This window comes from Panthera onca, chromosome X, assembly GCF_046562875.1.
Source record: "Panthera onca isolate mPanOnc1 chromosome X, mPanOnc1 haplotype 2, whole genome shotgun sequence".
Taxonomy (NCBI): Eukaryota; Metazoa; Chordata; class Mammalia; order Carnivora; family Felidae; genus Panthera; species Panthera onca.
Genome location: NC_138357.1, coordinates 55,970,195 through 55,988,759, shown reverse-complemented (window position 1 = coordinate 55,988,759; position 18,565 = coordinate 55,970,195). Strand labels below are relative to the sequence as shown.

At 34.2% G+C, this 18,565-nt stretch overlaps 1 protein-coding gene across 1 annotated transcript in view; it reads left to right on the top strand.

Annotated features, from left to right (window-relative positions):
- KLHL4 (kelch like family member 4) overlaps positions 1-18,565 on the top strand; it is a 211,112-nt gene that overhangs the window by 152,796 nt on the left and 39,751 nt on the right. Inside the window, 6 exon segments of the mRNA XM_081792634.1 lie at positions 3,579-3,746; positions 4,131-4,234; positions 4,237-4,266; positions 7,205-7,401; positions 13,196-13,408; positions 16,283-16,465. Coding sequence (XP_081648760.1) covers positions 3,579-3,746; positions 4,131-4,234; positions 4,237-4,266; positions 7,205-7,401; positions 13,196-13,408; positions 16,283-16,465 — 895 coding nt within the window.

Here is an 18,565-nt window from a genome sequence, read left to right as displayed (position 1 = left end):
GCCATCATGTTGCCTGTAGAGTGATGTTCTCTGGTCCTTTATAGTCTTTGCCACTTTTGTTCTTTTTTGTTTTGTTTTTTTTTTCTTTTCTCCACTCAAAGAGTCCCCCTTAAAATGTCTTGCTGGGCTGGTTTAGTGGTCGCAAACTCCTTTAGATTATGTTTGTCTGGGAAACTCTTTGTCTCTCCTTCTATATTGAATGGCAGCCTTGCTGGATAAATAATTATTGTCTCCTTTTTGTTTTGTTTTGTTTTGTTTTGTTTTTGATTCAGTACCTTGAATATATCCTGCCACTCCTTTCTGGCCTGTCGAGTTTCTGTGGATAAGTAAGTTTTCTGTGAATCTGATCTGTCTTCCTTTATAGGTTAAGGATTTTTTCCCTTGCTGCATTCATAATTATTTCCTTGTCTGTGTATTTTGTGAATTTGGCTATAATATGCTTTGTTGATGGTCAGTTTTTGTGGAAGCTAATGTGAGTTCTCTGTGCTTCTTAGATTTTAATGTCTCTGTCCTTCCCCAGATTAGGAAATTTTCCACTATAATTTGCTCCCGTAATGCTTCTGCCCCTTTCTTCTCTCTCTTCATATTCTGGGACTCCTATGATTCAGTTGTTATTCCTTTTTAATAAGTCACTGAGTTCTCTAAGTCTTGAATTGTGCTCTGTTGCCTTTGTTTCCCTCTTTTATCTGCTTCATTATTTTCCCCAATTTTGTGTTCTATATTGCTGATTCACTGTTCTTCTTCGTCTATCCTTGCTGTTGTGGCATCTATTTGATTGCATCTTGGTTATAGTATTTTCGATTTCGTCCTAACTAGCTTTTACTTCTTTTATGTCTGCAGAATTGGATTCTATTGTTTTTCAACCCCTAGCTAGTACACTTATTGTCATGGTTGTAAATTCTAATTCAGACATTTTGCTTATATATATGTTTTAAGACTCTGGCTGTCATTTTCCTGTTCTTTCTTCTGGGGGGAATTCCTTCATTTTGTCATTTTGGAGGAAGAAAAATAAAATAAAAATTAAAAACGTAAAAACAAAACAATATAATAAAAGGAAGCTATATCTTAGGTGTGTTTTGGTCTGCCTGTTGAAAGAAGCTTGATAGAACAGAGAAAAAAGGGAAAGAAAAGCAAGTAAAGACAAAAGTTAATAAATTTAAAAATTAAAAATGTATATAATAAATAGAATAAAACAAAATAAAATAGAATAAAAATTTTAAAAATTACAAATTAAAATAAAAACTAATTTAAAAATTTAAAAAAGAAAATAAAAATACATTTTTCTATATCCAAGAAAACAAAAGAAAAAAAATATTTGAAAAACAGAATCAAACAAAATGAAGTTATAAATGAACCAGCAAACAAAATGAAACCCAAATGAGTTTACATCCAGGTTCCCCTAGAAGTGATATTATGAATCACTCTAAAGTCCGTATACTAAGCAGGTGGAGGGGTTTCTGCTGGTTTTCTAGGGGTTATGCTTAGAGGGTGCAATTGGGCAGGCCTCCGTGTTATGGCTCTGTTCCCCACTAGGTGGCACTGCTTAGCTTACTGTGGTGGATCAGTGTAGAGTATAAGTGCATGTATGAGCATGCTTGTTTGCAGGAGACCATGGGAATCCAGCTCCCTCGTCTCTGGGACAAGAAATTCACTCTCTCACTTACCTGCGATCAAGCACCCCTCCTTTGTCTCAGACCTCCATCCACTCCCTGCCTATACCCTGTCCTTATCCATCCCATCAGCCTGCCAAGGGACACCTCCTTCTAGAGTTTTATCTCAGATGGTTTCGTGTTTTAAAACCCCAAACTTCAGAGACCCCTGTGGCTTGGACCCATGTCAACTTTCTGGGGGAGGGTTTCCCTGAGTAATGGCCGGGTGCCAGTTCACCCCAGAAAATGTTTGTATAATCGTGCAACAGCAGACATTCAGAGATCATGGCAAATCACAAAACACAGCTGACACCAAGTTTCACTGCACTCTGGCATCTTTGTCCCAATACCAGCAAATGTGGCTGCTCTCCAGAGTCTGCTGGGACCTATGCCTTTGGGGAGGCCATATGGTCTCTACCAAATGTTCTCCAAGCAGGGGAACTGCTTCTCCCCATGTGGCATACAGACCCATCAGACCCCACTCCCTGCTCCTGGGGATTCACCCTGCTTCCTCACCAGAGCACCACAAGCACTGAGCTCTGGAACTTTAGACTCTGAACTCCACTGTTTATAGAATCCTGGTGGTATTGAAACCCTCTCCTTTCTTGCCATCAGTGGTTTTGGGGAACAAATTTCTTGTTCAGTCCCCTGTGAGTGTATTCACTCTTTCTTTCTGTCCAACTACATTTGGGCAAGTATTTTCACTCTTTCTCTTTTTCTCTAACTACTTTTGGACTAGTGTTTTTCCTGCACTCTCCCCCTTTCTCCATCCTCTCTATGCAAAAACAGCTTCCTACCCTCCACAGCTTTTCTCCCACAGTTCACAGCTTTGTGCCATGTACCTCCTGAGTTCTGTGGCTCAAATTATACAGATTGTTGTGTTAACCTAAGATCAATTTCCTAGGTGTGCAAAATGTCTTGATGCTGATCTAGCTGTGTCAGGGACAAGACAAGCTGAGGATCTCCATGCTGCTCCACCATCTTAACTTGAAATTCTCCTAAGATCATAGATCTTAAATGTTTTAACCACACACATGAAAAATGGTAACTATGTGAGGTGATGGATGTGTTAATTAACCTTATTGTAGTAATAACTTCACAATACATACATATATTAATTCATTACATTGTACATCTTAAACACACACAATGTTCTATATTAATTATGTCTCAATAAATCCTGAAAAAGTATATGTAAGATGGAAATTGTATATTCTCTTGATGGGGCTGACATATTGTAGAGAAATCTCAAGTTTGAGATTCTTCAAGAAATATTTCTGTTGTGTAATGAGTATTCTATGGAGAAGTTTCAGTTCATAATCAAATTTTAAAAATATTTTGAATCATGTCTATGATTTTGTGCCTAATAACATAATTGTGATACCAATAAAAATCAAAGAAAAAGGCTGGCATTTTGAAGTTTATGTTTGTGCATATAAAAATTACCACTAGCGGGGCACCTGGGTGGCTTGGTCGGTTAAGCATCCGACTTCGGCTCAGGTCGTGATCTCACAGTCCGTGAGTTCGAGCCCCGCGTCGGGCTCTGTGCTGACAGATGAGAGCCTGGAGCCTGTTTCAGATTCTGTGTCTCCCTCTCTCTCTGCCCCTCCCCTGTTCATGCTCTGTCTCTCTCTGTCTCAAAAATGAATAAACGTTAAAAAAAATAAAAATAAAAAAATTACCACTAGCCCTGCAATGGAACTATACAAATTTATGGTTTCATTCCAGGTAAAAATATGAATCATGACACTTCACTTTAATGGAAGGCTAGACAGTAATTATAGTGAAATATTTAAGATTGGAAGGCATATTTAAACTTTATCTAATCCAGCATATTTCTCTTAGAAGTTGATGTGCCAAAATTTGCATTGGACATTTGTATACTCACTAAGAGAATAAACCATATTTTCACTTTTACACCCCTTTTAGATTAGATACACAATATCCTGAAGAAATGAATGTTCATAGATCTAAGGAGCAGTTTCATGCTGTAAATCATGCAGAACAAACTCTTCACAAAATTGAGAACTATCTGAAAGAGAAACAACTGTGTTATGTACTACTTATTGTGGGACACCTCCGAATTCCAGCCCATCGGTAAGTATCCTTATGCAGACAGAACATTTTGTTAGTAAAGCACTCGAATGAGAATGAATTTGTCCATTGAAAACAAATTAGAATGCTGAGGAAAGTATCTTTTTATCTTCCTATATTGAAAAAGCATTAGCATATATGATCCATTTCCCTGTGTGATATTTAAAAGAGCCAAATTTTAAAGAAATACATGTAAAACATCACAAATCCTCAAAAGAAAATAAACTTACCTAATTCACCATTCTAATTTCACTATACTTTACTGAACTGTGAAAGATTCATGCAGATAACGAACTCAGCAGTGTTAAAAACTTATTGACTGCATTTCAAGCTTTTCAATGATATACTGGTCTCATTTAAGTTCCTATGAATCATTCCCATTTCCAGGTTGGTTCTCAGTTCAGTGTCCTATTATTTTGCTGCAATGTTTACTAATGATGTATTTGAAGCCAAACAAGAAGAGGTCAGGATGGAAGGAGTTGATCCTAATGCACTAATTCCTTGGTGCAGTATGCTTACACAGGTAAAGTGGCACGTATTAAGTCATTCAATCCTCACAATAACTCTACATCATATAACTTACATTAATATTATTTCTATTCTGCAAATGAGAAAATTGAAGGATTGACTAGTTAAGTAACTTTATGAAGGTAGTAAAGTGCAGAATCAGGTTTTAAATTCAGTATTATGAAAGAGTAAGAGATAAATAATATAACATAAAATTTTGACCCTGAGAGAATAAAGCTATTTTAACACAAAAATACAAGCATATATCTGTCTTTCTCTTGAATGTTGTGGATACATTCTCATTTGTAAAAACTAGAGAGGAACTCTCTACATACAAAGTCCATACAAAGTACATACAAAGTCCAACTCTATATTAGAGACTTAGTCTTTCCTTTGAAATAACAAAGTCATATTTACTCAAACTATAAGGCAAAGGTAATAAGATGAGTTTGGGGGCCAAGAAATATTAATTAATTAATTAATTAATTCCAAATTTATTGAGGAATAATTGAAAAATATAAGTGTCTATATTTAAAGTGTACTATGTGATAATTTGCTATATATATGCAAGTGGAATAATTACTAAGATGAAGATAATTAATAATAATTACCTTATTATTATATTAATTATAATCATTAATAATGATGTACACATTATCTCAAATTATTAATTGTTTTTGTGGTGAGAATGCTTAAGGTATACTCTCAATAATTTTCAAGTACACAGTACCCAATACCATATTATTAACTATAGACACCATGCTGTATTTTAGATTCTCAGAACTTATACTTCCTATAACTGAAAATTTACACCTTTTGAGATGAACCTCCCTATTTCCCCCTCCCAGCCCCTGCCTGGAAACCAAAACTCTACTTGGCATTCCTAAGGTGCTACATATATATATATATATATATATATATATATATATATATATATACATCCAACTGTTGAAGGATCTGTATATTGTTTGGCTGTTTTCATATCTTAGCTATTGCTAATAATGCTGCAACAAACATGGGAGTCCAGATGTCTCTTAAGATGCTGATTTTATTTCTTTGTACATACAATCAGGAGTGGAGTTGCTGAATGATAAGGTAGTTTTATTTTCCAATTATTTCAGAAAACACCATACTGTTTTCCATAAAGCTGTATCTATTTACATTCCCACAAACAATGTGTAAATACTCCCTTTTCTTCGAAGCCTCACCAACATTGGTTATCCCTGCTCTTTTTGCTAATAGCCATCCTAATGGGAATGTGTTTTGGTTTACATTTACCTGATAATTAGTGATGTTAAGCACATTTTCATGTCCCTATTGGTTATTTGTATGTCTTTGGAAAAAAATGTTTATTTAGGTTATTTGCTCATTTTTAATTGGATTATTTGCTTTTGTACTATTGTATTCTATGAGTCCTTTATGTATTTTTGTCATTAACCCCTTATCAGATATATGGTTTGCAGTGTTTTTCTCTCATTCTGTATATTGCCTTTTCAATATATTTTATATTTCCTTTGCTATGAAAAAGTTCTTTACTTTGATGAAGTCCCACTTGTTTATTTTAGTTGTAGTTGCCTGTCTTTTGGTATATTATACAAGAAATTATTGCCAATACCAATGTCAATAAGATTTTTTAGCGTTTTCTTCTAGGAGCTTTACAATTTTATTTATTAAGAAATGAATATTCTTAATAACCAGGCCAAGTTTCAATGTATATAGGATGTTAAGCTTTATATCTGGAGCTGAGAATACTTGATAACTTCTCTGGGTCTCATGAGATATGGGCAGGACTTTCCCTTCAAAATCCAGGACAAAAATAAAACAACACAAGAAAGTCTGCTGATGGACCAGATCCTTTTGCAACATATTTAGAGGCTGAACCAAATACAGAGCATCTCACAGCTCTTTTCTTTATGTTTATGCAAACATATAGACTCCATATGAGTGCATTTTGCAGGGAAAACTATCAAAGAATAATTTATAGAACATATCCATAGAAAATGTCATTCTTTATAACTTACCTATAGCTTGGATAAACAAAAAAAAGGAATACAACTTACTAACATAACATTTGCAATAATTTATCAATAATGCTTCCTCCAAAAACTACACACACACACACACACACACACACACACAGAGAAAATAGCTTAAATGGCTCTGAATATTTTAAAGATCTCTTCACAGATATTTTTAAACAGAGCCTTTTTTTATATCTGAGAAAATAATCATACAAACATTTATTTATGAACTATTAGCAATATTATTTTTCTTTTGAGACAATGCCAGGTGTCAGTTCTATGCATAATGTCTGAGCAAGTTATTCTTATCAATTAATAATGTAGATGCAAAGAAAAAATGGACAGATAACATTAGTGTTCTACTTAGTTACCAAATGTTTTTTTTTTTTTTCCATATAAATGTTACCTGTATGGGCAATTGTATGGTCCTTATACAATATAATATAATGCTCCTTGAATCATATTGCTTACAGTTTATATAACATTTATTTTGCTTTTATTAAAAGTTTTTATTTAAGGAATCTCTACCCCCAACATGGGTCTCTAAATCATGACCCCAAGATTAAGAGTCGCATGGTTTTCCAACTGGACCAGCCAGTTGATATAAGATTTAGATGCAGGTCTAAAATTATAAAGAAATAACTAGTTGCTGTTCTTTGCAATAATAGTGTTCAGTGTTCATTTGCTACAATTGTATTTGATAATCTAGTCTGGCTCCCTTCAGCCATCTTATTAGTGTTTATACAGACTCCCTTGCATATGATGGCCTCAAAAGAGTATTTTGAGACCCCAAAAGATATCCCCACAGTGGTTACTGTGCACTAGAAAAGATAGCCCTAGAAATTAGAGAAAATGAAAAATTCAAGTAGCTAGCACATTCATGTCTTACATAATGGGACATATAATCATTCTTTACTTTTTCAAACCATCTAGGTGTCCTGCATTTAAAAGAAGATACTATTGAAAATTTGCTGGCTGCAGCTTGTCTCTTGCAGCTGACTCAAGTCATTGAAGTCTGCTCCAATTTTCTCATAAGGAAGCTCCACCCTTCAAACTGCTTAAGGATTCGATCATTTGGAGATACCCAGGGTTGTACAGAGCTCCTAAGTGTGGCACATAATTACACAATGGTAAAATCAATTGTTTCAAATTAACTTGTAGTAATATTATATTAACACAATATCTAACTTACTGATTCGTTTACTAATATATATGTGTACACATTCATGTGTGTGTGTGTGTATATATAAATATACAATGTATGTGTGCGTGTGTGTATATATATATATATTACTCTTAGAAGAAAACAGTAAAAAAAAAACCTTTCCAAAAACATTTTTTTTTAATTTTTTTTTAGTGTTTATTTATTTTTGAGACAAAGAGAGACAGAGCATGAACGGGGGAGGGGCAGAGAGAGGGAGACACAGAATCGGAAGCAGGCTCCAGGCTCTGAGCCATCAGCCTAGAGCCCGACGTGGGGCTTGAACTCACGGATCATGAGATCATGACCTGAGCTGAAGTCGGACGCTTAACCGACTAAGCCACCCAGGCACCCCACAAAAACCTTTTCAAAATAAAGACTATAATGTTGGCATAAAAATAAAAATCAATATAAATTTATATAATTGGCAAATGACTGACATAATGGATATTAGATAAAAATATTTGTCTTGTTGAGCTGCGCTCAAGCAAGTTTTTCAATTTTTAAGTTGAAAAGGTTTAATTAAATCTCAAAGCTTGGAGAAATTATGTATGTGTATATATATATATTTCAAATATTAAACCAAAGAAGTATATATTTCAAGTAGAATCCACAATATTAAGAAAATATAATGTGCTTGATTTTTTTTAGTTTTTATGTACATTCCATTTAGTTAATAGAGAGTGTAATATTAATTTCAGGTGTACAACTTAGTGATTCAACATGTACATAGAACACCTGGTGTTCATCACAAGTGCACTCTTATTAAACCCATCACCTATTTAGCCCATCCCCAACCCACCCCCCCTCTGGTAACCATCAGTTTGTTCTCTATATTTAAGAGTCTGTTTCTTTGTTTTCTTCTTTTTTCCCCCATGATTTTTCTTTTTCTTAAATTCCACATATGAGTTAACTCATATGGCATTTGTCTTTCTCTGACTTATTTCTCTTAGCACAATACTCTATCTCTACCCATGTCATTGCAAATGGTATGATTTCATTCTTTTTTATGGCTGTGTAATATTCTATTGTATATAGATACCACCTCTTTATCCATTCATCACATGATGAACATTTGTTTTTTGTTTTTTTTTTTTTTCCACAACTTGACTAATGTTGGTAATGCTGCTCTAAACACTGGGGTGCATGTATCCTTTCAAATTAGTACTTTTGTATTATTTGTATAAGTACCTAGTAGTGCAACTGCTGTATTGTAGTGTAGTTCTATTTTTAACCTTTTGAGGAAACTCCATACTGTTTTCCAACCTGCTTGTACCCATTTGCATTCCCACTAACAGTGTAAGAGGGTTACCCTTTCTCCACATCCTCACCAGCCCCTGTTTGTTTCTTATCTTGTTGATGTTAGCCATTCTGACAGGTGTGAGGTGATATTTCATTGTAGTTTCATTTGTATTTTTCTGATGATGAATGATGTAGAGCATCTTTTCATGTATCTGTTAGCCATCAGGATGTCTTCTTTGGAAAAATGTTTATTCATGTCTTTGACTCATTTTTAATGGGATAATTTGATCTTTTAGTCCCTGTTTTTTTTTGTAATATTAGAACTTTAGTTTCTAAAATTGTATACATTATGATTTCTAATGAAATATAAATAACATGCAATAAAAACTAATTAATATATCAATATTATCTGAAAGAGCTTGAGAATTATCAAAATCAGCCAATTTTAAATAATGAATATTTTATGTCTTAACAAAAACATCCATTTTGGTTAAAAACCATTTGCAGCTCAATCCTTTAACTTAACTGACTTAAAATCCTTCTCAATTCAATAAGTAATTCTAATAAATTAACTAAACATATTTGTATGTGTTAATTCTTTAAAAGTTTCATGTGATAAGATTGTCTTTATTCAGTCAAGTGACAGTGACATGAAATACAGATTGCCTGTAGGGAAGAGGGCAAGAAAGTAGTCAAAGTATATTAAATTACTTTTAATGTTAATAATTCCCTGATGCAGATTAGAAAATTAACTTTTTAACCTCTGAAGCAAGGAAAATCCAGGGATCTATCTTTCTGTGAAACTCAACTACATGATAAATATTTCAAGCTAAGAAAACTTCTACAGTTATTTAAGATTTGAAAATAAAAATGCAAGTAAATAAAATCAAACAATAGATAGTCACATCTAAAAATAAAATTAACATTATAATTTTAGGATTGAGATACAAACAAACAATATTTTGTTAGAATTTAATACAGACCTTAAAAATTTCAACTTTCTAATGTTTGGATTCTCTAAATTTTCTTGGTAAAATTTTCTCCCTCTTTTTTCCCACCCCTGGTCATTGTTTAAAATTTGAGTTTTCAGGAGAACTTGGATAGTTCAGTAGGTTGAGCGTCCGACTCTTGATTTCAGCTCAGGTCATGATCTCAGTTTCATGAATTTGAGCCCATGTCCTCTGCACTGACAACACGGACCCTGCTTGAGATTTTCCCTCTCTTTCTAGCCCTCCCCTGCTCTCTCTCTTTCTGTGTTTCTCAAAAATAATAAATAAAAAAATTAAAAAAATTCTAACATATTTATGAAATAATAGCATTGTGGGGAGAAAAATATTATAATGGACTGATATTTAATATATGTTATCTAATTGTGCTATTTATATTCATATGTCCTAAATACAAATGCCATATAGTCTATAGGAACAACAGTTATATAGTTTAAAGATTAAACTTACCACAAATTCCAAACATGAAAACTACCTGTTAAATTACTTAAATTATTAAGCTAAGTATTAATTTCCTGTCTGTTATCTTACTCTCACAGACAAAACTTTCTGATAAACAGCTTACATTATTTTTGTTGCACAAAATGAACTTGTCTTCCTTTTTAAATTATGAGACTGAAACTGAGTGTTAAATCAGGATGTGCATAAAAACACAATACTGTTGCCTCATTAAATCAGTTTTAGTTATTTTAGTATCTATTATAAATGAAACAAAGTAGGCAAATGTCTTGCTATAATTATGTTTTTGTAATGCTGTATTATTATAAATATAATTTTAATGTTTAAAAGTAATAAACTCTTAAGACCCAATTACGAACATTTGAATCATAGACTAAATAAAACAGATGGCCCTTCCTAATGTGAATCGGCCTCATTCAGAAACACCCTCACAGACAATCCCAGAATGTTTGATCCAAAGTTTAGACACTCCATGGGTAAGTCATGTTGATATATAAAATTAGCCATCACAATCATACAAATAGTTTGCATTGATGAAAAACTCAGCATGTATGCTATGTTCTTTTAGTAAGTTTTACAACAAAGTAAGTGTTGATTAAAAAATTAATATCAAATCAAAGGTACAAAAGAATACTCGAGAATGTGCACAGAAGAAAGTGTTTACCTTGAAATTAAAAACAAAATAATTCCAAAATAAAACAATTTAAATTTCTCTTCAAACTTAACTAAATTTTTCTCTACAATACTGTATATTGCAGTACTGCATGTAGATCCTTTAAACCAATATATTTATTCTTTATTTACATTAATTTACTATATTGCCAAAAAATTTTCAGTAGTGTCATCAGGCAGCTACCCAGGAACCATAATATATTCTATCATAAACTCTAATTTCTCACTATAAATATAATCATCATATAAACCATTTGAATCATTTCTTAGCTGTGTCAAATACATAATCACATTTTATAGATTTGTCTATGATCCACATTAGCCATTGAGTAGATTTTACATACTGGGCCAACCTGTCTCTCTCTCTCTCTCTCTCTCTCTCTCTCTCATTTATTTGCTTTTTTAAATCATTTAAATTTATCTATTTAAATTCAAGTTGGCTAACATATAGTGTATTATTGGTATCAGGAATAGTACCCAGTGATTCATCACTTACCTATAACACCAGGTGCTCATTCCAACATTACCCATTAATGGATGCCCATTACCATTAAGGATGGACTCATCTTAATGTCCATCACCCATTTAGCACATCTCCCCACCCACCTCCCCTCCAGCAACCCTCAAGTTGTTGTCTGTATTTAAGAGTCTCTTATGGTTTGCCACCCTCTCTGTTTTTATCTTATTCTCTGTTTTTCTTTTCTTTCATTGGAGAGTGGATAGAAAGGAGAATGAGATATGTCTTCCATAATATTGACATATGATATAAGCTCTCAGAGTTAACATCCACTACCAGTAGTAGGTAACCACTACTTTTAAAGTGTTTTATCTCTTTCTCAAATCATTCATAAAAATTATGTCACTTATGAAAGGCAGTTGCAGTGTTGAGCAAAATGGAGGAGACCTGAAGACTTAAGTTTGAGTGTTTATTTGCCATTTATTGCACAGACCAAACAATTCACATAGCCTGTTTTCTCATCAGAATAATATCACCTCCCATAAGATTACATTGATGATGACAATATTTTTTTTTTACTTAATGTTTGTGAAAGTGTGATGTGCTGTATAAGTGTAATGTATTAGTTGTAGTACTACTTCCAATATTTTGCTGTTGGTGAGAGGATTTTCAACCAGGGACATCTGCTACAGTAAAAATAGAAATCCTCTCTCAATTGTTTGCCTTTGTAGCAAGAGGGACCTTCATTTAAATAGGCACGTTAGCTTGGAATTTATGGCATCAGAGCTTCCTGATGGGTCTATCAAATGATGGTTTTTGTATGAATAACTTTAATATTTAAGCTAACTCAGTTCCACAATAACTAAACTCTGAGGGGAGCTGAGAGAGTGATTTGTGAGAGAGTGATTTTCATCTAATATCTCCCCAATTAATTTAGGGGCCGTTTTAAGCTGCTTTCAGAATATCTATCTGTTGTGCAACATAAATTACCAACTAGACATGTTTATTTCCATTTTGGAAGTATATTTTATCACATTTAAAGTTCGAGATTTTTACTATGAAACATGTTAAAAATGATCATTGTGTTGTCATAGAAAAATATCCAACATTATAATTAAGAAAAAATATATTGGTGTTTTGATGAAAAATAATTGAAGCACAGCTACCTGAAATTTGATACTTGATAAAGTGCAACACTGTAACAGAAGAGAGAAAAAAGGAATATGTAAAATTTGAAAGCCCCACTCCCCTCCATAAAAAAAAAAAAACAAAAAAAAAACAAAAAAAAACTTCATAGGAGTTTCTTTTAGATTGTCCTAAATCTGTATATTGTTATCCATTGTAAAATATATCTTTGCCTTGTTTAATAAAAGATAATGTTTTTCCGTAAGAGAAAATAGTTTTTCATCAATCTGTCTCATCTCAAAGGAATTCAGTATGTTGCCCCTCAAATGCACAGCCAGAGCTACCTCTCCCAGGTCTTTAAGGTAGCCTCCACCTTGAAAATTTCCAGCCTTCCTCTTAAGGTTTTTGGCTAAAGACCAACTGAACACCAATCACTTCTGGAGTCATAAGCTTTTGCCACCTACAACAGGTGGGAGAGAAAAACACTGGTATCAAATCAGACACTATCCATGCAGCCTGTGAAGAAGTTACAGTCCTTCCTTCCATTCAATAAATAATTCCTAGTGTAAACACTTGGCTCCTCAGCTTCAGAAGTCTTCCCATGCCCTTTGTCACAGGCAACAATAGTATCTATTTGTTACAAATGTATATATCTGTCTTTCTGGCCTTTTCTGAATTTTAACAAAGTGAAATGTCTTCATATGCTTATTTTAAGAAGTTTCCAAAGTACAAAGTTTCAGTAGTAGACCTTTCTTTTCTAGGAACACTTCATCGAGGTCATAAAGAACCAAGAATTTCTCCTGCTTCCAGCTAATGAAATTTCAAAACTTCTGTGCAGTGATGACATTAATGTGCCTGATGAAGAAACTATTTTCCACACTCTAATGAAGTGGGTGGGGTATGATGTGCAGGGTAGGCAAGGAGACCTAGTAATGTTGCTTTCTTTTATCAGACTGCCATTACTTCCACCACAGGTATGGAAATTTACCAAGGTAACATATAGTTCTAAAATACCACTAGGCCTTAATCCATTCCTTATTCATCTAATTTTATCTTACTCAGAGGATTTCTGTTAATTGAAGTGTAAAGTATTTGTTTCCTAGAAGGACATATCCAACTTTTAATTTCACACTATATTTGATGAAGAAAGAAAACAAAGATTAAAATAAACTACAGCTAATCTCTAAATTTTAGCATATTCATTAATTTGTTTCCTCTCCCGCCAAACAGCACTTGTAAGAAGCAGAGAAAATGACCAGGCTCTTTTTTTTTTTTTTCTTTTCCTGCCCACCTTCAAGGCAAGCTGATAATAACCAGTATAATAGCATCCCAGAGTAGAGTCTAAGAAGCAGTTAGAGTCTGGATAATACTAACATGGTTAATTAGCTTCTATGATTGAAAGTACATCATAAAATCTTCATATGTACTACAGCATCATTATAATGGCATCCTCATCATGTATGCTGAAGGATTATAGTAAAAATGATTCTAAAAACAAACACCTTTGGATATGATTCAGGATTGACCTACCTCATACTGAATTTTAGTAAGTGAAGTTTAGTTAGGTTGGAGTGCAGTCTCACTATATATTTCTACCATTGGTAATAACCACATTTTTTCTGTTAACAAATTAATCAATAGAAGATATCAATTATATATCATACATATGAATATATTGCACATATGCATATTTCATATATCATACAGCCTGTGACTAAAGTCATAAAATACCATCCACATTGGAAAGAGGAACATTTAGTGGATCAGTAGTTTCTAATAATTAAAATTAATCAACTTCAACATTTAAATGTTATTATTAAAAATAGAATATTAATTTCCTGATGATTTCTCTACTTTTTTTCTTTTATCTGTTAATTAAATCCATTAAACTACATGTTTACTATTGAGAATCTATCCATATGGAATGAAAGAACTTTGACTACCCTTTTGGGTATAGCAAATTTATCCAAAGGGCAGAGCAATAGTAACATTAAAAAGAAAAACGTTAAAATATATATGTAATTTTAACTTTTTAAAAGTTTATTTTTGCGAGACAGAGACAGAACATGAGTAGGGGAGGGGCAGAGAGAGAGGTAGACACAGAATCCAAAGCGGGCTCCAGGCTCTGAGATGTGAGCACGGAGACTGATGCAGGGCTCGAACTCACAAACCACGAGATTATGACCTGAGACGAAGTCGGATGCTTAACTGACTAAGCCACCCAGATGCCCCAAGATATACATATAATTTTAGACCCAAGGTTCAGAATCATTGGGAATGTTATGTTTGTGTGAATGGGTGTACACTTATATGTGTTACTCTGATGAGAGGATCTATAATATTTATCAGATTCTCTAAGGCAGTAATGCTCAAAGTGTCCCTGAACTAGCAGCATAGCATTGCTTGAGAGCTTGTTAGAAACTCAGTTTCTCAGGCCCTCACTACAGATCTACTGAAACAAGTTATGAGAGTGAAGCCAAGGAATCTTTATTTTAATAAGTTCTCCAGATGATTCTTAGATATGCAAAAAATTGACATGACTTGATATAAAGGATCAGAGCCCCTTAACTTTACACTGCTTTGTCTATATGGTGTTCTTTCAGCAAACTGCTTAGTTTGGACTTCTCTTTATTGGAATGAGGAGAAATTTCCAGCCCTAACACATAACCAATGGTTTTTGGCCTCCCACCCCTGAGTATGTCTGATGCCTAAAATGTATACTATTGTGAACTTTTCCAAATGATGGTAGTAGTTGGTAATGGCATACAGAATATAGTCCTTCCAAAACAATTTTAATAGTGACTTAAACACATATTCTAAAAATTAAATATATAAATAAAATGTTGGTAAATCTCTGAAGAATATTTTGAAAAGAAATTACATAGTTCAGTTTTCAAACTGATTTTCAGCAGCATATGGATTAAGGAAATGTCTGGGGTCTCACCAGCTAAATAAAAGTGATCCATCAGAGATTACAGGTGAGATAAGAACTGAGCCGGGTTTTACCACTGCAGAACAGGAAAGTTCAGGGAAGCTTTATGGAGTCAGGTTAGCATTTCCAATCTCAAAAACTACTTGCTATTCCTCTCAATGCTCTATGATACCGTAGAGCCAAAACTCCAATGAACCAATATAAATGACCCTTGGTAAAATTCTGAAACAATCTCTTCACTTCTCAACTCATCTCAGGAAAAATATTTTACTTAGCTTTTATCCCATTCAATGAGGGTCTTATTGTCTGCCAGGTAATGATGATTAGAAAAGATTGAACATCTACAATTGCTGATGTATTGGCTACTTAGTAACACATATACTTTACTCATGTTCACATGTACATGTATAGATAAAAAGCACCTGCTTTCAGAATATTTTACAAAAGTCATTTGATGATAAAGATGCAGTCCTTTGTGGGTGATATTACTTTATTTTAACTGGGAATGATTGTATCAATTTCTCTAAATCTACCAATAAAGTGCCTGCTTATTTTGCTTCATACAGCAGACTGGAAGATGCTTGCTTTGTGTAGACATTGGCCTGCTTTCAGTAACCCATTTTATGAGTATCTTTTCACTTTAACTTCTTGAAATTTTATATTTATATATTCAAAAGATGAATAATATGTCAAATAAACCTGAACAGATCAGTAGCTACTGCCATGAGATCGTTAATCATTTGAAATCATAAGTGAACATAAAAATTTACTAAGAATAAGATATGTTACTAACTTAAATTACTAACACTTTTACATTTGAACTAGCTCAAGTTTTCTCCAAAGTTACATAAACAAAAATATGTTCTTTTTAATGATGGTTTCTTCACTTCATATACCATGCATCATTACTTTTCAGTTACTGGTGGATCTTGAAAACAGCTCCATGTTTACTGGTGATCTTGAGTGTCAGAAGTTCCTAATGGAAGTTATGAAGTATCATCTCTTACCCAAGAGACAACCTATGATGCAAAGTCCTCAGACAAAGCCTAGAAAATCAACTGTGGGGGCACTTTATGCTGTGGGAGGCATGGATGCTATGAAATGTAACAGGAATGGCTTAGAAAGTATCATTCAAAAAGGAAGATATATTCTCAACACCCCGCAAATTATGAAGGTGGCATTAAAGCCATATTTAAATGTGTGCATCTAAAGCTAATTTTCATAACAGCACACTTCATGTACTTTTGCAATTTTTTACCTTACCTTAATAGGATATAATCCTTTAATTAGTGTTAGCAAAGCTCTTAATACGTGCTTTTTTTTTTTTTAATATATGAAATTTACTGTCAAATTGGTTTCCATACAACACCCAGTGCTCATCCCAAAAGGTGCCCTCCTCAATACCCATCACCCACCCTGCCCTCCCTCCCACCCCCCATCAACCCTCAGTTTGTTCTCAGTTTTTAACAGTCTCTTATGCTTTGGCTCTCTCCCACTCTAGCCTCTTTTTTTTTTTTTTTTTTTTTTTTTTCTCCTTCCCCTCCCCCATGGGTTTCTGTTATGTTTCTCAGGATCCACATAAGAGTGAACCCATATGGTATCTGTCTTTCTCTGTATGGCTTATTTCACTTAGCATCACACTCTCCAGTTCCATCCATGTTGCTACAAAAGGCCATATTTCATTTTTTCTCATTGCCACGTAGTATTCCATTGTGTATATAAACCACAATTTCTTTATCCATTCATCAGTTGATGGACATTTAGGCTCTTTCCATAATTTGGCTATTGTTGAGAGTGCCACTATAAACATTGGGGTACAGGTGCCCCTATGCATCAGTACTCCTGTATCCCTTGGGTAAATTCCTAGCAGTGCTATTGCTGGGTCATAGGGTAGGTCTATTTTTAATTTTCTGAGGAACCTCCACACTGCTTTCCAGAGCGGCTGCACCAATTTGCATTCCCACCAACAGTGCAAGAGGGTTCCCGTTTCTCCACATCCTCTCCAGCATCTATAGTCTCCTGATTTCTTCATTTTGGCCACTCTGACTGGCGTGAGGTGATATCTGAGTGTGGTTTTGATTTGTATTTCCCTGATAAGGAGCGACGTTGAACATCTTTTCATGTGCCTGTTGGCCATCCGGATGTCTTCTTTAGACAAGTGTCTATTCATGTTTTCTGCCCATTTCTTCACTGGGTTATTTGTTTTTCGGGTGTGGAGTTTGATGAGCTCTTTATAGATTTTGGATACTAGCCCTTTGTCCGTTGTGTCATTTGCAAATATCTTTTCCCATTCCGTTGGTTGCCTTTTAGTTTTGTTGGTTGTTTCCTTTGCTGTGCAGAAGCTTTTTATCTTCATAAGGTCCCAGTAATTCACTTTTGCTTTTAACTCCCTTGCCTTTGGGGATGTGCCGAGTAAGAGATTGCTACGGCTGAGGTCAGAGAGGTCTTTTCCTGCTTTCTCCTCTAAGGTTTTGATGGTTTCCTGTCTCACATTCAGGTCCTTTATCCATTTTGAGTTTATTTTTATGAATGGTGTGAGAAAGTGGTCTAGTTTCAACCTTCTGCATGTTGCTGTCCAGTTCTCCCAGCACCATTTGTTAAAGAGACTGTCTTTTTTCCATTGGATGTTCTTTCCTGCTTTGTCAAAGATGAGTTGGCCATACGTTTGTGGGTCTAGTTCTGGGGTTTCTAACCTATTCCATTGGTCTATGTGTCTGTTTTTATGCCAATACCATGCTGTCTTGATGATGACAGCTTTGGAGTAGAGGCTAAAGTCTGGGATTGTGATGCCTCCTGCTTTGGTCTTCTTCTTCAAAATTACTTTGGCTATTCGGGGCCTTTTGTGGTTCCATATGAATTTTAGGATTGCTTGTTCTAGTTTCGAGAAGAATGCTGGTGCCATTTTGATTGGGATTGCATTGAATGTGTAGATAGCTTTGGGTAGTATTGACATTTTGACAATATTTATTCTTCCAATCCATGAGCAGGGAATGTCTTTCCATTTCTTTATATCTTCTTCAATTACCTGCATAAGCTTTCTATAGTTTTCAGCATACAGATCTTTTACATCTTTGGTTAGATTTATTCCTAGGTATTTTATGCTTCTTGGTGCAATTGTGAATGGGATCAGTTTCTTCATTTGTCTTTCTGTTGCTTCATTGTTAGTGTATAAGAATGCAACTGATTTCTGCACATTGAT